The 18,782-nt window shown below is 31.9% G+C and overlaps 2 protein-coding genes across 2 annotated transcripts; one reads left to right on the top strand and one right to left on the bottom strand.

Annotated features, from left to right (window-relative positions):
• Nucleotides 1–9,584: 9,584 nt before the first annotated feature.
• LOC129306985 (protein S40-4-like) lies at nucleotides 9,585–10,684 on the bottom strand. The gene has a single exon (XM_054947821.1). The coding sequence runs from the start codon at nucleotides 10,516–10,518 to the stop codon at nucleotides 10,069–10,071; it is 450 nt and encodes a 149-aa protein (XP_054803796.1). The 5' UTR covers nucleotides 10,519–10,684; the 3' UTR covers nucleotides 9,585–10,068.
• Nucleotides 10,685–12,268: 1,584 nt separating this feature from the next.
• LOC129306763 (60S ribosomal protein L12-like) lies at nucleotides 12,269–13,337 on the top strand. The gene is made up of 2 exons (XM_054947493.1): nucleotides 12,269–12,879; nucleotides 13,001–13,337. The coding sequence occupies exon 1, from the start codon at nucleotides 12,369–12,371 to the stop codon at nucleotides 12,867–12,869; it is 501 nt and encodes a 166-aa protein (XP_054803468.1). The 5' UTR covers nucleotides 12,269–12,368; the 3' UTR covers nucleotides 12,870–12,879; nucleotides 13,001–13,337.
• Nucleotides 13,338–18,782: the final 5,445 nt, after the last annotated feature.

The following is an 18,782-nucleotide window of genomic DNA, read 5'->3' on the forward strand; positions in this document are numbered from 1 at the left end:
TGCTTTTGTCTGTATAATACTAAAAGTCAGCGCTGAGTAGGTATTTACAAAGTCCCGAATGTACAGTGTCATAAAGGAGATCATGAAATGTGAACAAGCTTCCAAACCGGAGACAAAAAACAGTTGTTGCTGTCTCGAGACACAGTTGGATTGGATTAATCTTATTTTAAGAGGTGTCTAATTTATTGCTGGAGGCGAAAAGCTGAGTTAAAACGAGGAAGGCAATGAATGGTGGAAGCAGGGGTTGGGGACATGGGTGGTATTGACTAAATCAGCAAGCGACGAGGATGGGTCGAGCATGAGATGTCTCACAAGGCAACAGGATTCGCAGCAAGTAAAAGGGTGCCACATATGGAGGAGAACCCGAACAAGTAATTTTCTCGTCCACGAAGGAACAGAAAACTAAACCAAATCAACACGCGTGATGCGTCCGATGTCACATCGTGGGGGCAGCGAAGCGTGGGGGGCAATTAATCAGGTTTTGTTAGAAAAGCAGTATTTATTCGATGGGCTGGTATGGGGACTAGCAAACAGAGACCGCCAAGCTCAAAGTCAATAAACAAATAATACAACTCGACAACAAGATACTCCAGAGTCCAGAAGGCAACACATGTACTAGAAAATGAAGATTAGGCCGCACGTAAGAACGCGGGGCCCTGTCCCGTTGGGGTCAACCCCAGGATAGGTTCACGTGCGGGTTCGGCCACGTATAGCGGCGGACAGGCTGTCTTTGCTTTGGGGTTCCTGGAACGGTATCGCGTGAAGTGACTGGGCTGGTCACTGGTCTCACCGGGCTGATGTAGGATGCATGAAAGTCTTGGACGCATGTGACCTTTCCATGCGTGTCTTAAATACGTAATGTTGGGTTTCTACCTAATTGGATATATTTCTAATGTTAGAGAAGGCCGTGTTCTGTTGACGCGGCACGCGCAAAATCAGTTTCAGCTAGACACGTGTCGAGATTTTTCATAGTTCTGCGAGGAGAAGACTGACGAGGAGGAGGAGCGAGTTGGGAAAGACAAGAGAGCAGAGGATAGAAGAAAAGAAGAAGGAATAACAGAAGGAGCACAGCGGCGTATAGTTTTGAGGGAGGGACAGACATTTGGACGTTCGGTTCGAAATTAATGGCGTGAAGAAATTAAAATGCGCTCCTTACGAAATGAATGCTGATTGGTGGGTTGTCCTCGAGAGTTCAGAATGAGGGGCCCAGGATATATGGGAGGCGTTCATTCGTTGACGCTGTTGTCAGCCACACCTTAGCCTCCTCGCAGTCCTTATCACTTGTTTATTTTTGTTGCCAAAGTCTCGTTTTCTTGCTCTCCCCTGAATGATTCCAAGAAACGAGTAATTATTTCAATTTTAGTATGTTTTTTTTTTTGTAATGTTGATTACAATTAATTTAATACTACAAAACATTTTATAAAAACAAGGAGAAAGAGGGGAAGAAAAGAGAATAGCAAGGTAAGAAGAATTGAAAAAAAAAATAAATTATAGTTTATTCACCTAGAAATGCAATGCTTTGTATATAGCTTCTATTTACAAGCCTTTAACTATTTAAGTCTAACCTTAATATTATAAATAAATAAAGAATGACCAAATAGTATAGTATGTAACTTTTGGAGATTATAAGACATTAACCTTGGGACACTTCTTTAAAGTTATTCATTGGGAGGTTATGGGAGATGAAGAATTCTAAGTATTAAGAGTTATGGACATCTACTCATATAATCATATAATATTCATAATACTCTTTCTTGGATGTTCATAACAAATATTATACATCATTAAAACCTTACTAGGAAAAATCTAAAGGGATAAAAACCTAGTGAAAGAAAAATAGTACAAGTATTTTTAAACACTAGTTAAAGTTGCCTCATTAAAAACCTTTAAAAAAAAATTAGTGGGACAAAACCTTAGAAAGAGAAAAAGAGTACAACATGGTATATATTTCTCATAGTCTCCCCTTGATAACAATATTACTTCACCCCCTGATGGTACCATAACTTTATATCTCTAAATCTGTGCATGCTAATGTCATACACTAACTTCTCAAATGTCAAAAGTTGGCAATATCTTAATAAACAAATTTGCAAGCTTGTTACAAGAGTGAATTTACTGAACATCTATATCACCATTATTTAAAAGGTCACAAGTGATTTTTTTTTTGAGAAATATATTCTGTTTTATCTCATTTGATTTATTCTCCTTTCAATTGAGCTATACACGCTATGTTATATCTTCATATAATATTGTTAGAATCTTTTTTTCCGAACAATAAATCACATATCTTTTGGATATGATCAATCACTGGCCTTAGCCAAATACATTATCTACTTGTCTTGTGCATTGCAATTATTTCTATATGATTTGATAAGGTAGTAGCTAAAGTTTATTTTGTTGAATGCCAAAATATTGATGTACTCCCACAAGTAAACAAATATTCAATTTGTTATCTATCTTTATGTGGATATGATCAAAATCTTGCATCTGCATAACCACTAAGTTGTGATCCAAATTCATTATAATAAAAAAATCGAAATAAATGTTTAACTCTATTTCATTGCCTTTTTGTTGAGGAAGAACTAAATCTTGCTAATAAATTTACAGTGAATGCAATATCAGGTCTTGTTAAATTGGCAAGATACATTAGCGCGCTTATAGCATAAAAATATGGTACTTCAAAATCAAGAAGTTTTTTATGTTTCTCTTGAGGGTGAAAATAATCTTTTTTTTTCATTAAGAGATCTTACAACTATCAAAATAGTTAATGAATGTGTTTTGTCCATGTAAAATCGTTTCAATATTTTTTTTCAATATAAGTTGGTTGATGAAGAAAAATTTCATTTGCTAGGTGCTTGATTTGTAAATTGAGGCAAAATTTTGTTCTTCCTATATTTTTCATTTCAAATTCTTTCTTTAAACAATCAACTACCTTTTGGAGCTCTTTAGAAGTTTCAATTATATTCAAATTATTCACATAGATAGCAATTTTAACAAACTTTAAACTCATTTTTTTTAAAAACACATGGAGAAATTGAATCGTTTTTATAACCCTCATTCAACAAATATTTATTGAGACGATTATATCATATCCTTCCAAATTATTTCAGTCCATAAAGATTTATGCAAACGAGTTGCATATTTTTTCTAAATAATTTTTACATGCTTCTGACAATGTGAATCCTTTAGGAATTTTCATATAAATTTCTGTATCTAAAGAGCCATATAGATAGACTATAATGAATTCATTCGACGAATATCAAGTTTTCTATGCACTGTTAGACTAATTAATTATCTTAAAGTAATTGCGTTCACCATAGGAGAATATATCTCTTCATAATCAATATTAGGTTTTTGCGAAAATCCTTGGGCTACTAAATGTGCTTTACATCTAACAACTTTATTTTTCTCAGTTTGTTTTCACACAAATACCCACATATATCCTACTGGCTCTACACTATTAGGTATTCAGACTACAAATCCAAAAACTTCACGTTGTGAATGTGAATTTAACTATGCTTGAATTGTATCTTTTCATTTTGGCCAATCATTTCTATGTCTACATTCTTCAACCGATTTTGATTCTAAATCCTTGTTTTAATTCATTATTGCCAGAGCAACATTATATGAAAATATGTCGTCAACGACTATATTTTTTTGATTCCATCTTTTTTCCATGGTGACATAATTTATCGAGATCTATTTATTATATTTATATACTTGGACCTCTTTTGGGATCTTTTGATTAGTTATGTCTTCATACCCTTCTAGAGTATCAACCTCCTCTACTATGTCATTTTTATTTTATACTCCTTTCTTCTTTCTAGGAATTTTATCTTTGGAACCAATTGGTCTACCACGTTTCAAGTGTTGCTTAGATTCATTTGTACTTTCTAATTGTCCTATAGGGATGTCAATTCTAATAGGAATAGTTTTAGCTGGAATATGAAACTTGATAATTTTTTAAGGTTAGTAAATTCACCTGACAATTGATTTACAATATTTTGCAGATGAATTATCCTTTTAACTTCAAGTTCACATTGTTTTATACAAGGATCTAGATGAGATAATGATAATACATTTTATGTAATTTTTTTTCCAGCTGCTTATCTTCTCCCCCTGATATTGAAAAAATTATTTCATCAAAATGACAATCGTCAAAACATGCAGTGAATAAATCTTCAGTTAATAGTTTTAGATGCTTGATTACAGAAGGAGATTCAAAACTAACATATACTCCAACCTTCTTTAAAGTCCCATCTTTGTGCGTTATAGTGGAGCAATAAGAACAAACACCGCATATCCAAAAATTCTAAGATAGAAAATATTTGGCTCTAACCAAAAGTCAATTGTAACGGGAAAAGTTTGTGATAACTTGTTGACTTGACACATATAAGTGTTGTTGCATGTAAAATCACATATCCCCATGCAGAAATAGGAAGTTTTATCCTCAAGAGCATTGACCTAACTATCAATTGGAGGTGTTTAATGAATGATTTTGCTGGACCATTCTGAGTGTGGACACGAGCAATAAATCTTTTCATTATTATTCCAGTTGATATGTAATACTCGTCAAAAATTTGCAATGAAAATTCACTTGCATTATTAAGACAAATTATCTTAATTGCATGGTATGAAAATTGTACTCTTAATCAAATTATCTGGGTAAGTAATCTAGTAAATGCAAAATTACGTGTTAATAACAAATACACATGTGACCATTTTATAGATGTAGCTATTAAAATTATAAAATATCTAAATAGTCCATATGGTGGATGGATAGGTCCACATATATCCCCTTATATGCGTTCAAGAAAAGTAGGGGATTCAATTCCGACTCTTGCAATTGAATCCTTTTAATTAATTTTTCTTGAGAACAATCAGCACATGAAAAATCTTAAAATGAAGAATTTTCTAGTTCTTTAATAGATGTCTATGTAAATTTTTAATAATTCCTTACATCATAGTTGACCCGATATAGCCTAACCAATCATGCCAAATGATAAATTTATCTTGATTGATAAACTTCTTGTTGACTATAGTATTTATTTCAATTGTACTAATAGTTGTATAGTACAAACCAGGAGATAATATGGATAATCTCTCCAGCACACATTTCTTTCCAGATTTAAAATATGTAGTATGTAGATATTCAGTATCTTTGTCATTCGTAGTCTCAATATGATGCACATTTTGGCAGATATTTTTAAAACTTAATAATTTTTTTAGACTTAAATAAATATAATGCGTTGTCTATGATAATTTTTATTCCTTTAGGTAATATTATAATTGCTCTTCTAGAGCCATCAATTAACTTAGTATCACCCGTTATAGTATTAACGCTTTCATCTCTTATTGTTAAATAAATAAAATAATTTTTATCTCGAAATATGATGTGTGTTGTAGTACTATCCACAAAACATATATTTTCATTCTTCTGTCTAATGAAAGAAAAGGGAACATCTATATTCTTCAACAAAAGAAAGATAATGTTTTAAAATAAATACTTAATAAAATAGAATTTATTCAGAGCAATAATGCTTTTATTATAAGAAAACAAGAAAGCTAAGTGAAACATAATCCAAATTAATCTAATTATTTTTCAACTAAACTTGTTTAATCCTAATTTTTAAATAAATCAGCCATCTCTAGGTATGCCATAGCACTAAGGCCATTAATATCACTCAACTTATTGATATCATCATTTTTGTATGCAAAATTTGCCTCAACATTATCATTTTGAAAAGTGACGATTATACATTTTTTAATGACAAGTACATGACCAATACCCCTTTACACCACACCGATAGCACTGATTTTTAATAGTTGTTGAAGGATCACTCTTATCTCTTTTTTACCTTTCATTATTTTTCTTCTTTTGATAGGTATTAGGATCATAATTAGTACCACCACCATCATGATAATAATAATTATCACTCCCCTGCCACGGCTGCAATCGCAACCATAGTAATTACTACATATAGTCATATTCGCTTTAGGGAATGGAGCTGTTCGAGTGAGACAAATTTTATAATTTCTCATCAACATTTTATTATTTTGTTCAACCACAAGAAGACATGAAATTAATTTAAAATATTTTTTAAAACTTTTTTCACAATATTGTTGTTGTAGGAGTACATTTGAAGCATGAAAAGTTGAAAATGTCTTCTCTAATAAGTCCTTATCATTTATTTTCTCACAACATAATTTCAATAGAAAACTTATTTCAAAAACTACTGAATTATTTTTACTCACAGTTTTAAAATTTTACAACTTCAAATGCATCCATTCATATTGATCTTTAGGTAAAATTATCATTTTTTTGGTGGTTATGCCTTTCTTTTAAGTTAATCCACAATTCTAGTGGATCCTTTACTCTAAAGTACTCGACTTTTAGCCCTTTATGAAGATGCCGACGAAAGAATATCATTACCTTGACCTTATCTTGATTATTTGCTTGATTTTCAAGTAAAATTGTAGTTCTTAAACCTTTGGCATCTGGGTGAATTTTAGCATCTAGCACACATGACAGATAATACTGTCCTATAATATCAAGAGCCGTAAATTTAAGTTTGGTAAGATTTGTCATGATTCAAACTAAAAAAATAATAACAATTAGAATTGTGATAAAATTAATAAATAAATCATAATAAATAAATATTATAGTAAAAAAATCATTCACACACACATGCTAAAATGATAAATAACCATAAATAGATTATGAAATATAATTTATAATAAAACACGATATAAATGGGCACAATATAAAGAAACACAAGTACAAATAACCAAACTTACTAAACAAATAAAGCATGATAAAGATAAAAAATAAAATAAAGCAAACAAATTGATGGATAAAGCAAACAATTTATATAATATTAACAAATAAAAAAAATTATATTAACAACACAAATTGATCAACACACACAAACAAATACAAAATGTATAATATGTATATATAGTATTAATTTAATAGAGGACTAAAATAATAATAAATAAAGAAATAATAAAGCAATGAATGATGATGATGATGATGATGATAAAAGATGACATCAAATGCATAAATATTAAGAAAGAAAAGTGAGTATGTCAATCTTCATAAAAATATAGAATAACAAATAATAAAAATAAAGCAATGAATGGTTAATGACACTTGATTAAATTGAATCACTAATCACATGAATATTTTTAAATGAACAAAATGGAGAAATGTAAAATTATTTTGTAACTAAAAGAAGGAAAGGATAAAAAAAATAAAACAATAAATATATAAACAATATAACCATAAATGTTAATAGAACAATAATATAAAATATAATTATATATATATATATATATATAATATAAGAATATATCAATCTAGCTAAAATCTCATACTTGATTTTTAGAGTTAATTTGTACTGATAACATGTTATAAAAATAAGAAAAAATAGGGGAAGAAAAGAGAATAGTGAGGCAAGAAGAATTGAGTGAGAAATTAATGCAATATAGTTCATTTACTTGGGTTATTAATGCTTTATACATAGCCTTTATATATAACCTTTAACTCTTTAAGACTGACCTTAATATTAGAAATGAATAAAGAAGGAAATAATGGCATAGTATAAAACTGTTGGAAATTAGAAGCACTAATTTTGAGAAACTCCTTCTAAATCATTCATTGGGAGGTTATGGAAGATGAAGAATTCTAAGCATTAGAAATTATGGATATCCACTCATATAATTAGATAATATTTGTAATAAAACATGTGATATTATAAAAGTTTTATGTCGGGTATGTATTGATTTTTTTTAAATAAAATTTTCAGAAATAAGGGGACATTTGTTATTAGAGCAACACATGGAATTGCTGAAGATTTACATGCAACCAGATCACAATATATGTCTATATACATTGTATTGACCCTTGTGAGTTGTGACCATCTCGGCTCTGGAAGGGGAACCGTGAGAAGCCAGGGAAGATTAAAAAGAACGTAAACCACTTGGAGTTTCTCTCTAATCACTTTCCTGCGTCATCATTCCTTAATCTCCACCAGTGATGGACCCAAAAAAAAAAATCAATGAGGGTATAATATATACTGCAAATAAATAAATATTAATATGTTTATAAAATAAATAATTTTAAATATCTATTAAATTATATTAATGGTATAAGTTATTAATAAAATTAAATATTAAACAAATGCATAAAACAAAACATTACAATAATATAAAACACTCTCTTTTTATAAATATTTTTTATATCTATTAGAATCATGTTTTTAATTTTCATTAAATAAAACTGATATACCTCTTTGCACGGTAGAGAATTTTTTGTCATAAAATTTTTCATAAACAAATTTTTTCAAAATTTTTGCTTTTCTATTTAAAATTATTGCTATTTAAGTTTATACTACACACACATACAATTTTAGATAATGAAATAAGTAAACTTTTAAAAGAGGATAAGCACATGCAGTTTTAACTGCTCTTTTTTTTTTTGTGCTTTCATTTAAGCGACAAATTTTACTGAATATTTTCCTTCTGTTTTTCTTTAATAGCCAGACCGAGGGATAGTCGCATCTTTCTTTCCAGCATAGAGAGAGGGAGGGAGAGAGGGAGGAGATATATAACTTTCTTCCCACTCTTGGGCCGGTGCGCATGAAAATCTCTAGTTATTCTTTGGATGATTATGGAATTTGGGACCCATCCCATGTCATTTGAAGGCCTATAAAATGTAAAACTTAAACCAAAACAAAAACAAATGTTGAATCAATGAAACACGCCAAACCCTTTCAGTGTTTCAGCGAAACGTCAGGCTTGTTTGGTTTAAAAGAAAAATAAATTGCTGGCTTTGTGTTGTGGTTGAGCCTAGAAGGTGGAATAACTCGACCTTGCAAACTAACAATTAAAATATTTGATATTAATGGCTTTGTAAACCATTAGCATGAAAGCACATCTATGAGTAAAAAGTCATTGGTTGGGTCCATTTTATAACGATGGGTTATTAGTGCTCGTCCTTTCAGATGAATAAAAATACGGATCCAGATTCTTTAGTAGTGATGATAATAAGAATGAAAAGGAAAGGACAACAAACAGTTCCTAGAGAGTTGAAGCATCTAGTGACGACATCTGACGGAGCAGTCTACTTTGGCTATAACCCATTATTTAAGCACACCACATCTGATTCTGTTGGTCGACATTATGTTATATTCTCCTCGCATCAATAAATTTCTTCTTCGCTCAATCATCTAACAATTCCATTTCAGCCACCTGAAGCTGAACCCTTAATATTTCTTCCACGTGGATGCTCCGTGGATAAACAAGGCAGCAAAGCATCATGCATATCCAAACAAAACCGCAGCAACAAACCAGGCCGCTCCGCCCCTTGTTTCACAGTCCATCAATAATTAAATACTGCTCTCCCTGCCTCCGCATTGACTACATTATATCGTTTATCGTTTCTCTCTTTCCTTACTTTTTTTTTTTCCTGAATAACATCCATGTTCCACTCATGAACTTTCTAGTCTTAGAGGTCACAATTTCGGCTGTTGGTTTTGTTTATTTACCAATAATATTCGATTCAGTGAAGACAGACGGAAAGGAAAAGGTAAAAGTTGGATTTGTTCCTATCCTTTCATGAATTTTACTCAAACACATGATGTAAGCTGGGAAGTGCCTTTCTTACCAACCGTGTTACGCTAACCACCAAGCCCATGGACTCCACCCGTGTCTTTGTCTCTCATCAATATCCTCCCCTGCTCCCAAGCCCAAAAATGGAGGGAACAGGGGCATGAAAGAATCCATCAGCACAAGTGAATCTGATAAACTAATTATAATAGCGTCTATATAACATGGGCAATCCTTACTGTAAACCTCTGGCCGGACACCCAATATCAGGGAGGCTTGATCGTCTCCTTGACCAGAGTGAAAAGAAAAGATCGCAACTAGAAGAACAAAAGAAAAAGAAGAGGGAATGAGCAGAACAGAGCATGAAGATGTCAATATCTAATTAGGTAACGGTCAAAACTCATGGAATGGAATCCATGCATGTACGGTCTAGTGACCCTCGAGAGGTCTTCCTTCTTCTTAATCTTCAAAACCAACTTTCTTCCAGACAGCATTTCTAACGCTGCACAAGTCTCTGCCTTTGAGAGTTCTCCCAATCCCTTCTTGTACTGAGAAGGAAGCCCCTCTGGTCCTGGCTAGATACTCGTGGGGTGGTATTCTGATCTCTCCGTGCTCATCACCTTCATCCTCATCCACTGCACTCCCCCTCTTGCGATGGCCCTTCAAAATATTGGACCAGTTAGGTATGTTGACAGGCAATGAGCCTGACGTTTCCAACGAACTCCGTCTTCCACCTGTATCAACATCCCGACTGGCCTCTTTTATAGAGTTGGCGTTGCTTGACAAGTTCCATAACTCAGCTTCGTCGAATTTCGAAACGCCCTCTGTGGAGTCTGGGTGGAAATGGGCGTGCGAGGCGGTTGCAAATGTAAAACTTGGTTTCACCAGGAAGCCCTTCCTTGAGGCCATTTGATCAGCAGCTCTGAAATTGATATAGGCTGCCGTCTCGCTCTCTCTCTCTCACTCTGTTTTTTCTCTTCTTCCCTCTTGGGTTGGCTTATGTTTCCATTTTGCAATTCTGTAATGCTTAGCGTGGGAATGGATAAAGCTAGGAGCCCAGCTCCGTAGGGAGCATTTACTTATAATATTGATTATAATATTTTATGTCGATGTTGTCAGTATTGATAATAGTGGGACGATGTAGCAATGACGCCCTCGTGCTATCACCATCACCCGTGAGGAGATAAGAGGTTAGTTCGCTGCATTGATCGCAGGCCTTCGTTTTTTTTTTTTTGGGTTTGGTGTGTCAACTACTCTCAGGGTTCTTTGAAATTAATAAACAACTAAATTATGAAAACAATTACTTTTTTTTTGGCTAATAATTTAAGAAAACATGTTATTCATGTCATTCTCGCTCTCCTTGTCCTAATTTGAGAAAGCGAAACATTTTATTTATTTTAATATCTAAAGAGAGATTCATCTGTTGATAGTTGATGCATAAAGCAATTTAATTGTATGAGTTTGAACCTTCACCTCTATCCATATCCCATTCCCACCCCACGCTTGTTCTACGAGCAAGCCTTCATCGACAAGGAATCATTTAAAATGAAGAATGCATAAATTTCATGAAGTTTGGGTTTTTAAAAAAATATAGAAAATTTTATGTTTTATAAAAAAATAAAAAAAAAAAACTTAACAGAAATTAATGAATATTAACTTTAGAGGATTTGATCCTCTATTTATTAAGCTTCGATAAAAGTTTTCCATAACTGAAGTTAATTTAAAATTTTTTCCACCAACAAAGTAGCTACTCCATAAATTCGCGCCTCAACAATGTTAACGCATGTTTTCATGCTCTCCCTTTTATCTTTCCCTATTTTTTTTGGGTAAAAACTAAGGGCAGGAATAGGCTTTAGGCTACGCTCTCACTTACTTTAACCTCAACTTAATTTATTTATTAAATAAACTCAAATTTTTAATTAAATTTATTTAGTTAAATAAGTGAGGCTTAATTTTTTAAAGTTTAGCCTACGAGTCCAATAAAATAACCTGCCTATATATATATATATTGAGTAACATATCACACACACATCAATTTTACCATTTAATTTTTACTCAATTTTTTTTATTTTTAATTATATTTTCAATTAGAGTGAACTTATATATTAATTTTAATATTATTATTTTATTATTGTATTTTATTGTAGTCGGTTAGTTCTTTTAATTATTATATATTATAATTGATAAATCAAGTTATATATTTATGCTAATAATATTAAAGTATATTTGAGATATTAACATGTGAGTTTATTTAAAAAATTTACTTTTAAGTAAGCTTTTAAAAAAAATTCAAGTCAAGGCAGGTTTTATATAGGCTCAGGTTTGAGTTGTGAGAAGGACATTATATAAACTTTAGACTGGACCTAGGTTTCTAACTTATTATACAGGTTCAGGTTTATTTAGTTAAAGTTTAATCCAACCTAACCTATTTTTATCTTTAGTAAAATCTGTTTCTGTGTTTTTTTTCCCCCTACAATGAAAATTGCGGCTAGCACCGCAACTTGAAGAAGGGCTTGGACCTTGGGCCAAAAAAGAAGGGTTTCCACCTTCAGCCGAATCATTGGTCCTCTAAACAAAAAGCCCACTATGCTAGAACCAGTCCAAGGATATTTTATTCGTCATCTCAAGTCTGCAGAAAGAACCCTCTTTTATATTGCAAAACTTGCTAGTGAGGTTCTTTTCTTCTGCCTAAACCGCACTGCACCTGCAAACCCCTAAGTTCATCCAAAACCGCTGTCGACTTCGCTGCCGCCACTGAAATGCCTCCGAAGTTCGATCCTTCCCAGGTCGTGGACGTTTATGTCCGAGTTACAGGCGGCGAGGTTGGTGCGGCGAGTTCACTGGCTCCGAAGATCGGTCCGCTTGGTCTTTCTCCCAAGAAGATCGGTGAAGACATAGCCAAGGAGACCGCGAAAGACTGGAAGGGTCTCCGAGTCACAGTAAAGCTAACCGTTCAGAACCGTCAAGCCAAGGTGTCGGTGGTGCCGTCCGCCGCTGCTCTGGTTATTAAGGCCCTGAAGGAGCCCGAAAGGGACCGTAAGAAAACAAAGAACATCAAGCACAACGGCAACATCTCACTCGACGACGTCATCGAGATTGCCAACATCATGCGGCCCAGGTCCATGGCCAAGGATTTGAGTGGAACCGTTAAGGAGATTCTTGGAACCTGCGTTTCTGTTGGATGTACTGTGGACGGCAAGGACCCTAAGGATCTGCAGCAGGAGATAACCGATGGGGACGTTGAAATCCCTCTCGATTGATCAAATTCCAGTAATTTCGCGTTTGCTTATGCTTTTTGGGCACTTGGATTCCTTTTCTGAATAGAATTTTTCACTTTTTTCTTAATAGATTCCCGGATTTTTTTTCTGTTTCTCGGTCATCCTCTTTTCAGGGATAAAAGAGGAAAAAGAGAGGCCATGCTGCTGAATGATAGGATGTAACATTTTAGCATCAAAAGCTTAATCTTAATCTCTGGTGTTGGTTCCGGCTCTCACTGGGACCAGCCATGTCTCCACATTCAGAAAGCGACCAACAGGGTTCTGGGTCAAATTCTTTACGAACTAGGTTGTTTTTGGTTACCAGTTGTCCATATCATTTTTCTCATTGCCGTCCTAGAGGCTAGAACGGAATGTGCGGTATTCGCCAAATTTGGCCTTGCATCAGGATTCCCCATTTTTTCTTTCTATTTTTCGTAGTAAAAAACAAAAATGTGATCGGTACTATAGTCATATCGTGTTGATGGTTCAAAATTGTCATAGACCCGCACTGACACCCACAAGAACCGTTAATTTGGATGAGAGACTCTATCTTCTCTGTGATCACAGCACTATTAGTTTAAGGTATGAACGAAACAATTGTATGTGTTGATGTTGACAGAAAGAAATAACGAAAGCAAACATAATAGAATAAATGAATTTATGTTATGTCAGAATGTTTTACTAATGTACTAATCAAACCTGGCATTAACCATGCTTTAAATAAGATATGGAATGAGGAACATAGGTAAAAAAACAATTGCAGGCGAATCCCTGATTTAGTTTTGATCATAAGGAATTGGGGAATTGCAACTGGTTAAATAATAAAGGGGTGTGTGTGTGTGTGTTTTTTTTTTTTTAAAAAAGGTTGCCTAACGTTTTGTACATAATTAATACAAGTTTTGTAAACATTTGTTTATATCATAAAAATAATACATTTTTAAGGGACATGAATTTTTGAAAGTTTTAACTGTTTATTGGAAATGATAAAATGAATATAAATGATAATGTCAATATGAAAAATGAAAACATTGTTAAAACGTGTTTAATGCAACATTTATCTAGTAGCCAATTTCTAACTTATTTTATTTCATCTATAACGCTGTATACTTAATTAGAAAAGGGAATTAAATTAATAGAATGTTAACCCTCCAATAAGTTTAATTAAACCTTTTATGGCATCTAATGTTTATTAATGGCTGATAGGAAAGAAATAGACTTGTCTTCGAAAAGGAAGTGTGACGTCAGTTTACTTACCTTACCAAGATAGCATTTTCATAGTCTGCAAGAAGTGGAAAACGTTTTTGCGGTGATTGTCTTTGCTTTACCCTTTAAATGGGGTATTAAAAAATGATGTATTCTTTTTCTTTTACTATATTTTTGTCTCACAAGTTTTTACTTGATGGAAGTTTTTTCAAGAATGGAAGAAGCGTTATAAATATAAACATTATGTTTGAATCTCCACCTCTCCATGTCATAATTAAATGAACGTTCATTTCCCTATATTACTTCACATTCTTTTCAAAAGGTTGCAACTCATGAAATTCTTAAATTTCATCTCTTGATATAGAATTAATATCTTTTTTATGATAAATTATTTTACAATCAATTGTTAAGACCTTAAAGTTATAAGTGTTTGTGTATATGTATGGCATCTCAGTTATATTATACGTGTGAACAAGAAAACAAGAGAAATTATTTTCATTGTTATTGCCTATATTCTTTCTTCTTCTCTTCATTTCTATTACTTTTAAGTTGTAAGTACTTGTCTTTATAAATAATATTACTTACTTAGGTGACGAGAGCCTCTACACTCACACTAATTTTAGTTAGTAATTCATGGTGAAGATTTTTGTTGCAATCTTTCTAGAACCCATGGCATTTAAAATGTTAAATCTTTGTGGAAGCACTTGGTCTAGTGTCAAAATTTGGAAGGTGCAAGGTGATGAGAATGGATACACTTTCAAGTCCAAGCTTAGAATTAAGTTATCTGACCACATGTTATTGCCGACAATGTCACAATAAAAAAATATATTTAGATTTTTTATGTATTTTGCACTTGAAATTTTTTCCAATGCAATGTAATAATTGTTCAGCGCACTCTCTATGATGGCGTTGCTGATGATACACACAAGAGGTATAAAAGACGAAACATTGCAACAAAAGTTATGCTGATACAGCTTTGCAGGATTCTTCAAAACAAAGGTAATGTGTTCATGTTGTTCAGGTTAAATAAATAGAGGAAGCAGAACATCCGTGCTTGCATGTGGGGGGACTGCTGCAACTATAGTAGCTTTACGAAACATTCTGGCCTATTCAATTTCAGCACCTGTGTTAAAAGAATGTAAACCAGACTGTTTCAAGTGAAGAGATTTAATATTGAAAGGATGAAATATATATATATATATATATATATATTATAAAAGTGTGAAAGATATATCAATAGATCTAATAGAGAGAGAAATACAAAGAGGAGAGGACAAACAGGAAATAAATCAAGAAAGCCATCATTGGCATTTGTGAATAGTAGTTAGTATGGCATTATCACATATAATTAGTATTTGATAAATGTATAAAAAGTAAATGAGCATAACGATGGAATCATATATAGATTCCCGATGCAATAACTCATTTTGCAAAGCACAATTTCAAGTCAAGATTTAACTTCCTGCAACTTTTAATTTTAATAATTAATAATAATAATTCTCTCATTTTCCATTATCCACTTGCCCTTGTTGAGATTGATCCCAATATATGATCTATCTAAACTTGAGGACCGCTTTTCCTTTGATCGATTCAAAGTCATTGATGAAATCACAATCTTTGCTTTTGCATTATATCGCAAGGCAAAATGCTTTCTTAATATAAAATTACCTGCATAGAGTTAGTTACATGAAAAGTTGGTCTGAACCACTTTCAACCCTCTCCTTAATGAATCATGCATGTATACTAGAAAATCATTGCACTCATCAAATCCCCCATATTCAATTTATCCGAAATCCTCTTCCACATTCATAGTCTAATGGTCGCCATTTACAGATAACTTCCACACACATTTCAATGAATCTGAAATACAACAATAACAAAGTAGGAAACATGTTGTCTAGTGTATGGACATGTTATCTGACTTATCCCTTAAGTATTTTTTTTTTTTGGCACAAACTTGAAACATAGCTTTCCCTCAAATTTTAGTATTACAAACTATCATCTTAAAAGATGAATATGTGGCATCCCCCCGTGTCTTTTCCAAGTTTATAATGTATGCAAATTTGTGCTAAATGCAAAGCTGCTATTTGAATAGAGGTGGATCAGACAACACATTTTCTAACAGATCAACTATTCCTATCGAAATATTATTATTATTACTAAATTTATACCTAGACATAACGATTGTCTGAAACAAATTATTAAAAAAAAAATTAAAAACTAAGTAGTATGTATTGACCTCTGTTGTGTTCAAAATTGCTCAGACTTTTCTTCTTTGCTGCTTTCTTCTTATTTTTAACTACTCTGACGCTGCTTGGAAAAAGTTTACTAGTGTTGTTTATAGGAGGGAATAGAAACATATATTTCCAAACAATTATCTGACAGGAAAAACATAATATAAATTGCATTGAAATTTAAATAGCAAATAGTTAGAATTGTCGACATGAAAAAATTCAAATTGGGTCCAACTATGGTAGACAGCTGAAGGAAACATCTCCAATAATTAAACATAAGACTTAAAGATGGAAAAAATGAAAGATGATAGATTGACAGTTCATGAACTTCATGCAATACAGCTCCTCTGGTATGAAGATGGCTCTGCAAGATCAAGTGATCAACCATTAGATGCCTTCGCTTCAACGTCTTCTTAAAGTCGACTAGACCAGGCTCCACATCAAACAACACTTCAATTTCATTGAAGCAGTTCATGATAACCTTATCGTCTAAGATCATATATAAAGAATATAGTGAGATAAGTAATAATATAAGGAAACATATTCTCATTCAAACCATATAAAGGAACTAGAGGAAAGAATGAAATAAAATGAAAATATAAAAGATGTAATTTAGCTCATGAGATTAGAAATTGTGATTCATGAAATTTTTAGATGGTATGATAATTCTCACATTTATAAAATCTATTAGTGATGCTTATGATGAGCAAGAAGGGTGATTTAGTTTATTTTTATCTTCAATTTTTTACTTCATGCCACTCCATTCTTTTTTAATAATCAAACAGTACTTTATTTTTGCTGGATGTTGGAAAGAGGTTGCCAATCCAGAGCAAAAAACCAAGCAAGTTAAAATGAACTTCTAGTCCCATTGGAACTATTGATATTAAAATATTAATATCGATAAGTAGAAAAAATATGCTTTAAAGTTTTTAAAAATGAGAAGATTGATAAAAATTAAATTAATTTGAGAGTTAATTCATGTCTTAAAATTTAAAGGAATAATATGATAATTTAAGAAAATAGTATAAGATATTATATTGACAAAAACATCTCAAAAATAATGAGGAATTAATGAAGCTAAGAGATAGAAAAGGTAAAAATAAGCAATAAAAATGCCTTTAATTAGCCAAAAAGAAGTGGCGTTTTATTTAGTGTATGTTTAATTTTCAGTTTACTAAAAGTTTTTTTACTAAAAATTTATTTGATAAAAATCAGTTAAGTGAAAGTTAATTGCTATAACGAAACTAGTATTTGGATATATATTTTTTAAAAGTTAGTTTGGTAAACTAAAATTTTTTTAGATTAATGATTATTTTTACTTTTAAAATGTACTTTTAAATACGTAATGATCAAAAAAGATATTGATTCATGATAATTGATAGTTTTTGTTATATAAATATAATATATTATAAATGTTTACAAAATGGAAAAAAATAAAATTACATAAAATTTAATATTTTAAATAATAAGAATAAAAATATATAGTTTAATACTAGAAAAAAATTAAGAATAATAAAGGTATTATGGTCATCTATAAAAGTAAGTACAACTCAACTCTCATTTATAATATCAAATTCAATAAAAAATAAAGTTGGCAAATTTACATTTTAACCGTATCTCGATATACATTTATACATAATAAGAACATGTTTGGTTATTTATATATGTAATTTGTCGAAAAATTACTTGTAATTTTTTTATATAAAAATCAAGGATAGCATAACCATATTAAAAATTAATAGATAACATTTGAAAAGCACATCTCAAAAGTTAAAAAAAATTTGGTTGGACAAATTCATATTCAATAATTTTTTAAAACATATTCATAAAAATACTTTTATCATATTTTTTGTATTTAAATAATTTTAACTTTCAAAAAGTACGGAAAGCACTTTTTAAATGTTAAAAATTAGGTTCCAAACGGATCCTTAGCCGACGAGTGCCGCAATGCCTTCTCTCGTCAAACCACTGTCGGTCACTTCTCCGACCCCAATTCTTACATCCTCCAGTCCATTGCCATTTTTCACCTTCACCCTTTTTTTTTTTTTTGCCATCTAAAGTACAAACAGCAAACCCGCCACCACTCCGCTTTTTTACACCAGTGGTGATGGCCACTTTTGTTTGTTTTGAATTACAAAATTTGGGCTTTCTTTTGCGCCTATTCCAAGTAAATCAAACTTGATTATTTAAATCCTTTTATATGTTTTTAATAAAAACTTCCTCAAACCAACATGTAGTTATCCGAACAATTAGGGACTTGAATAATTAACCTTAAGTTTTATGTTTGAATCTCAAAATATGCAGCCGCACAGGCTAGGGTACCTGTGATGAGGGCTTTAGTCTTAAAATAACCCATGTCATTGGTGGTGTGTATTTTTATACTTTTTTAATTTAATTTTATATTGAATATTGAATATTAATGTTAATAATTAGCATTGGTCCTATTTATTATGTGAAATCTGAAAAAAATGACTATATC

The sequence above is a fragment of the Prosopis cineraria genome, unplaced genomic scaffold (genome assembly GCF_029017545.1).
Source record: "Prosopis cineraria cultivar Desert tree isolate PC_DT_omini unplaced genomic scaffold, ASM2901754v1 PC3, whole genome shotgun sequence".
In the NCBI taxonomy this organism is placed as follows: domain Eukaryota; kingdom Viridiplantae; phylum Streptophyta; class Magnoliopsida; order Fabales; family Fabaceae; genus Prosopis; species Prosopis cineraria.

Bases quoted from the DNA above. Each gene is read 5' to 3' on its own strand.
- LOC129306985 (XM_054947821.1), bottom strand. From the start codon at position 10,518: ATGGCCTCAAGGAAGGGCTTCCTGGTGAAACCAAGTTTTACATTTGCA.
- LOC129306763 (XM_054947493.1), top strand. From the start codon at position 12,369: ATGCCTCCGAAGTTCGATCCTTCCCAGGTCGTGGACGTTTATGTCCGA.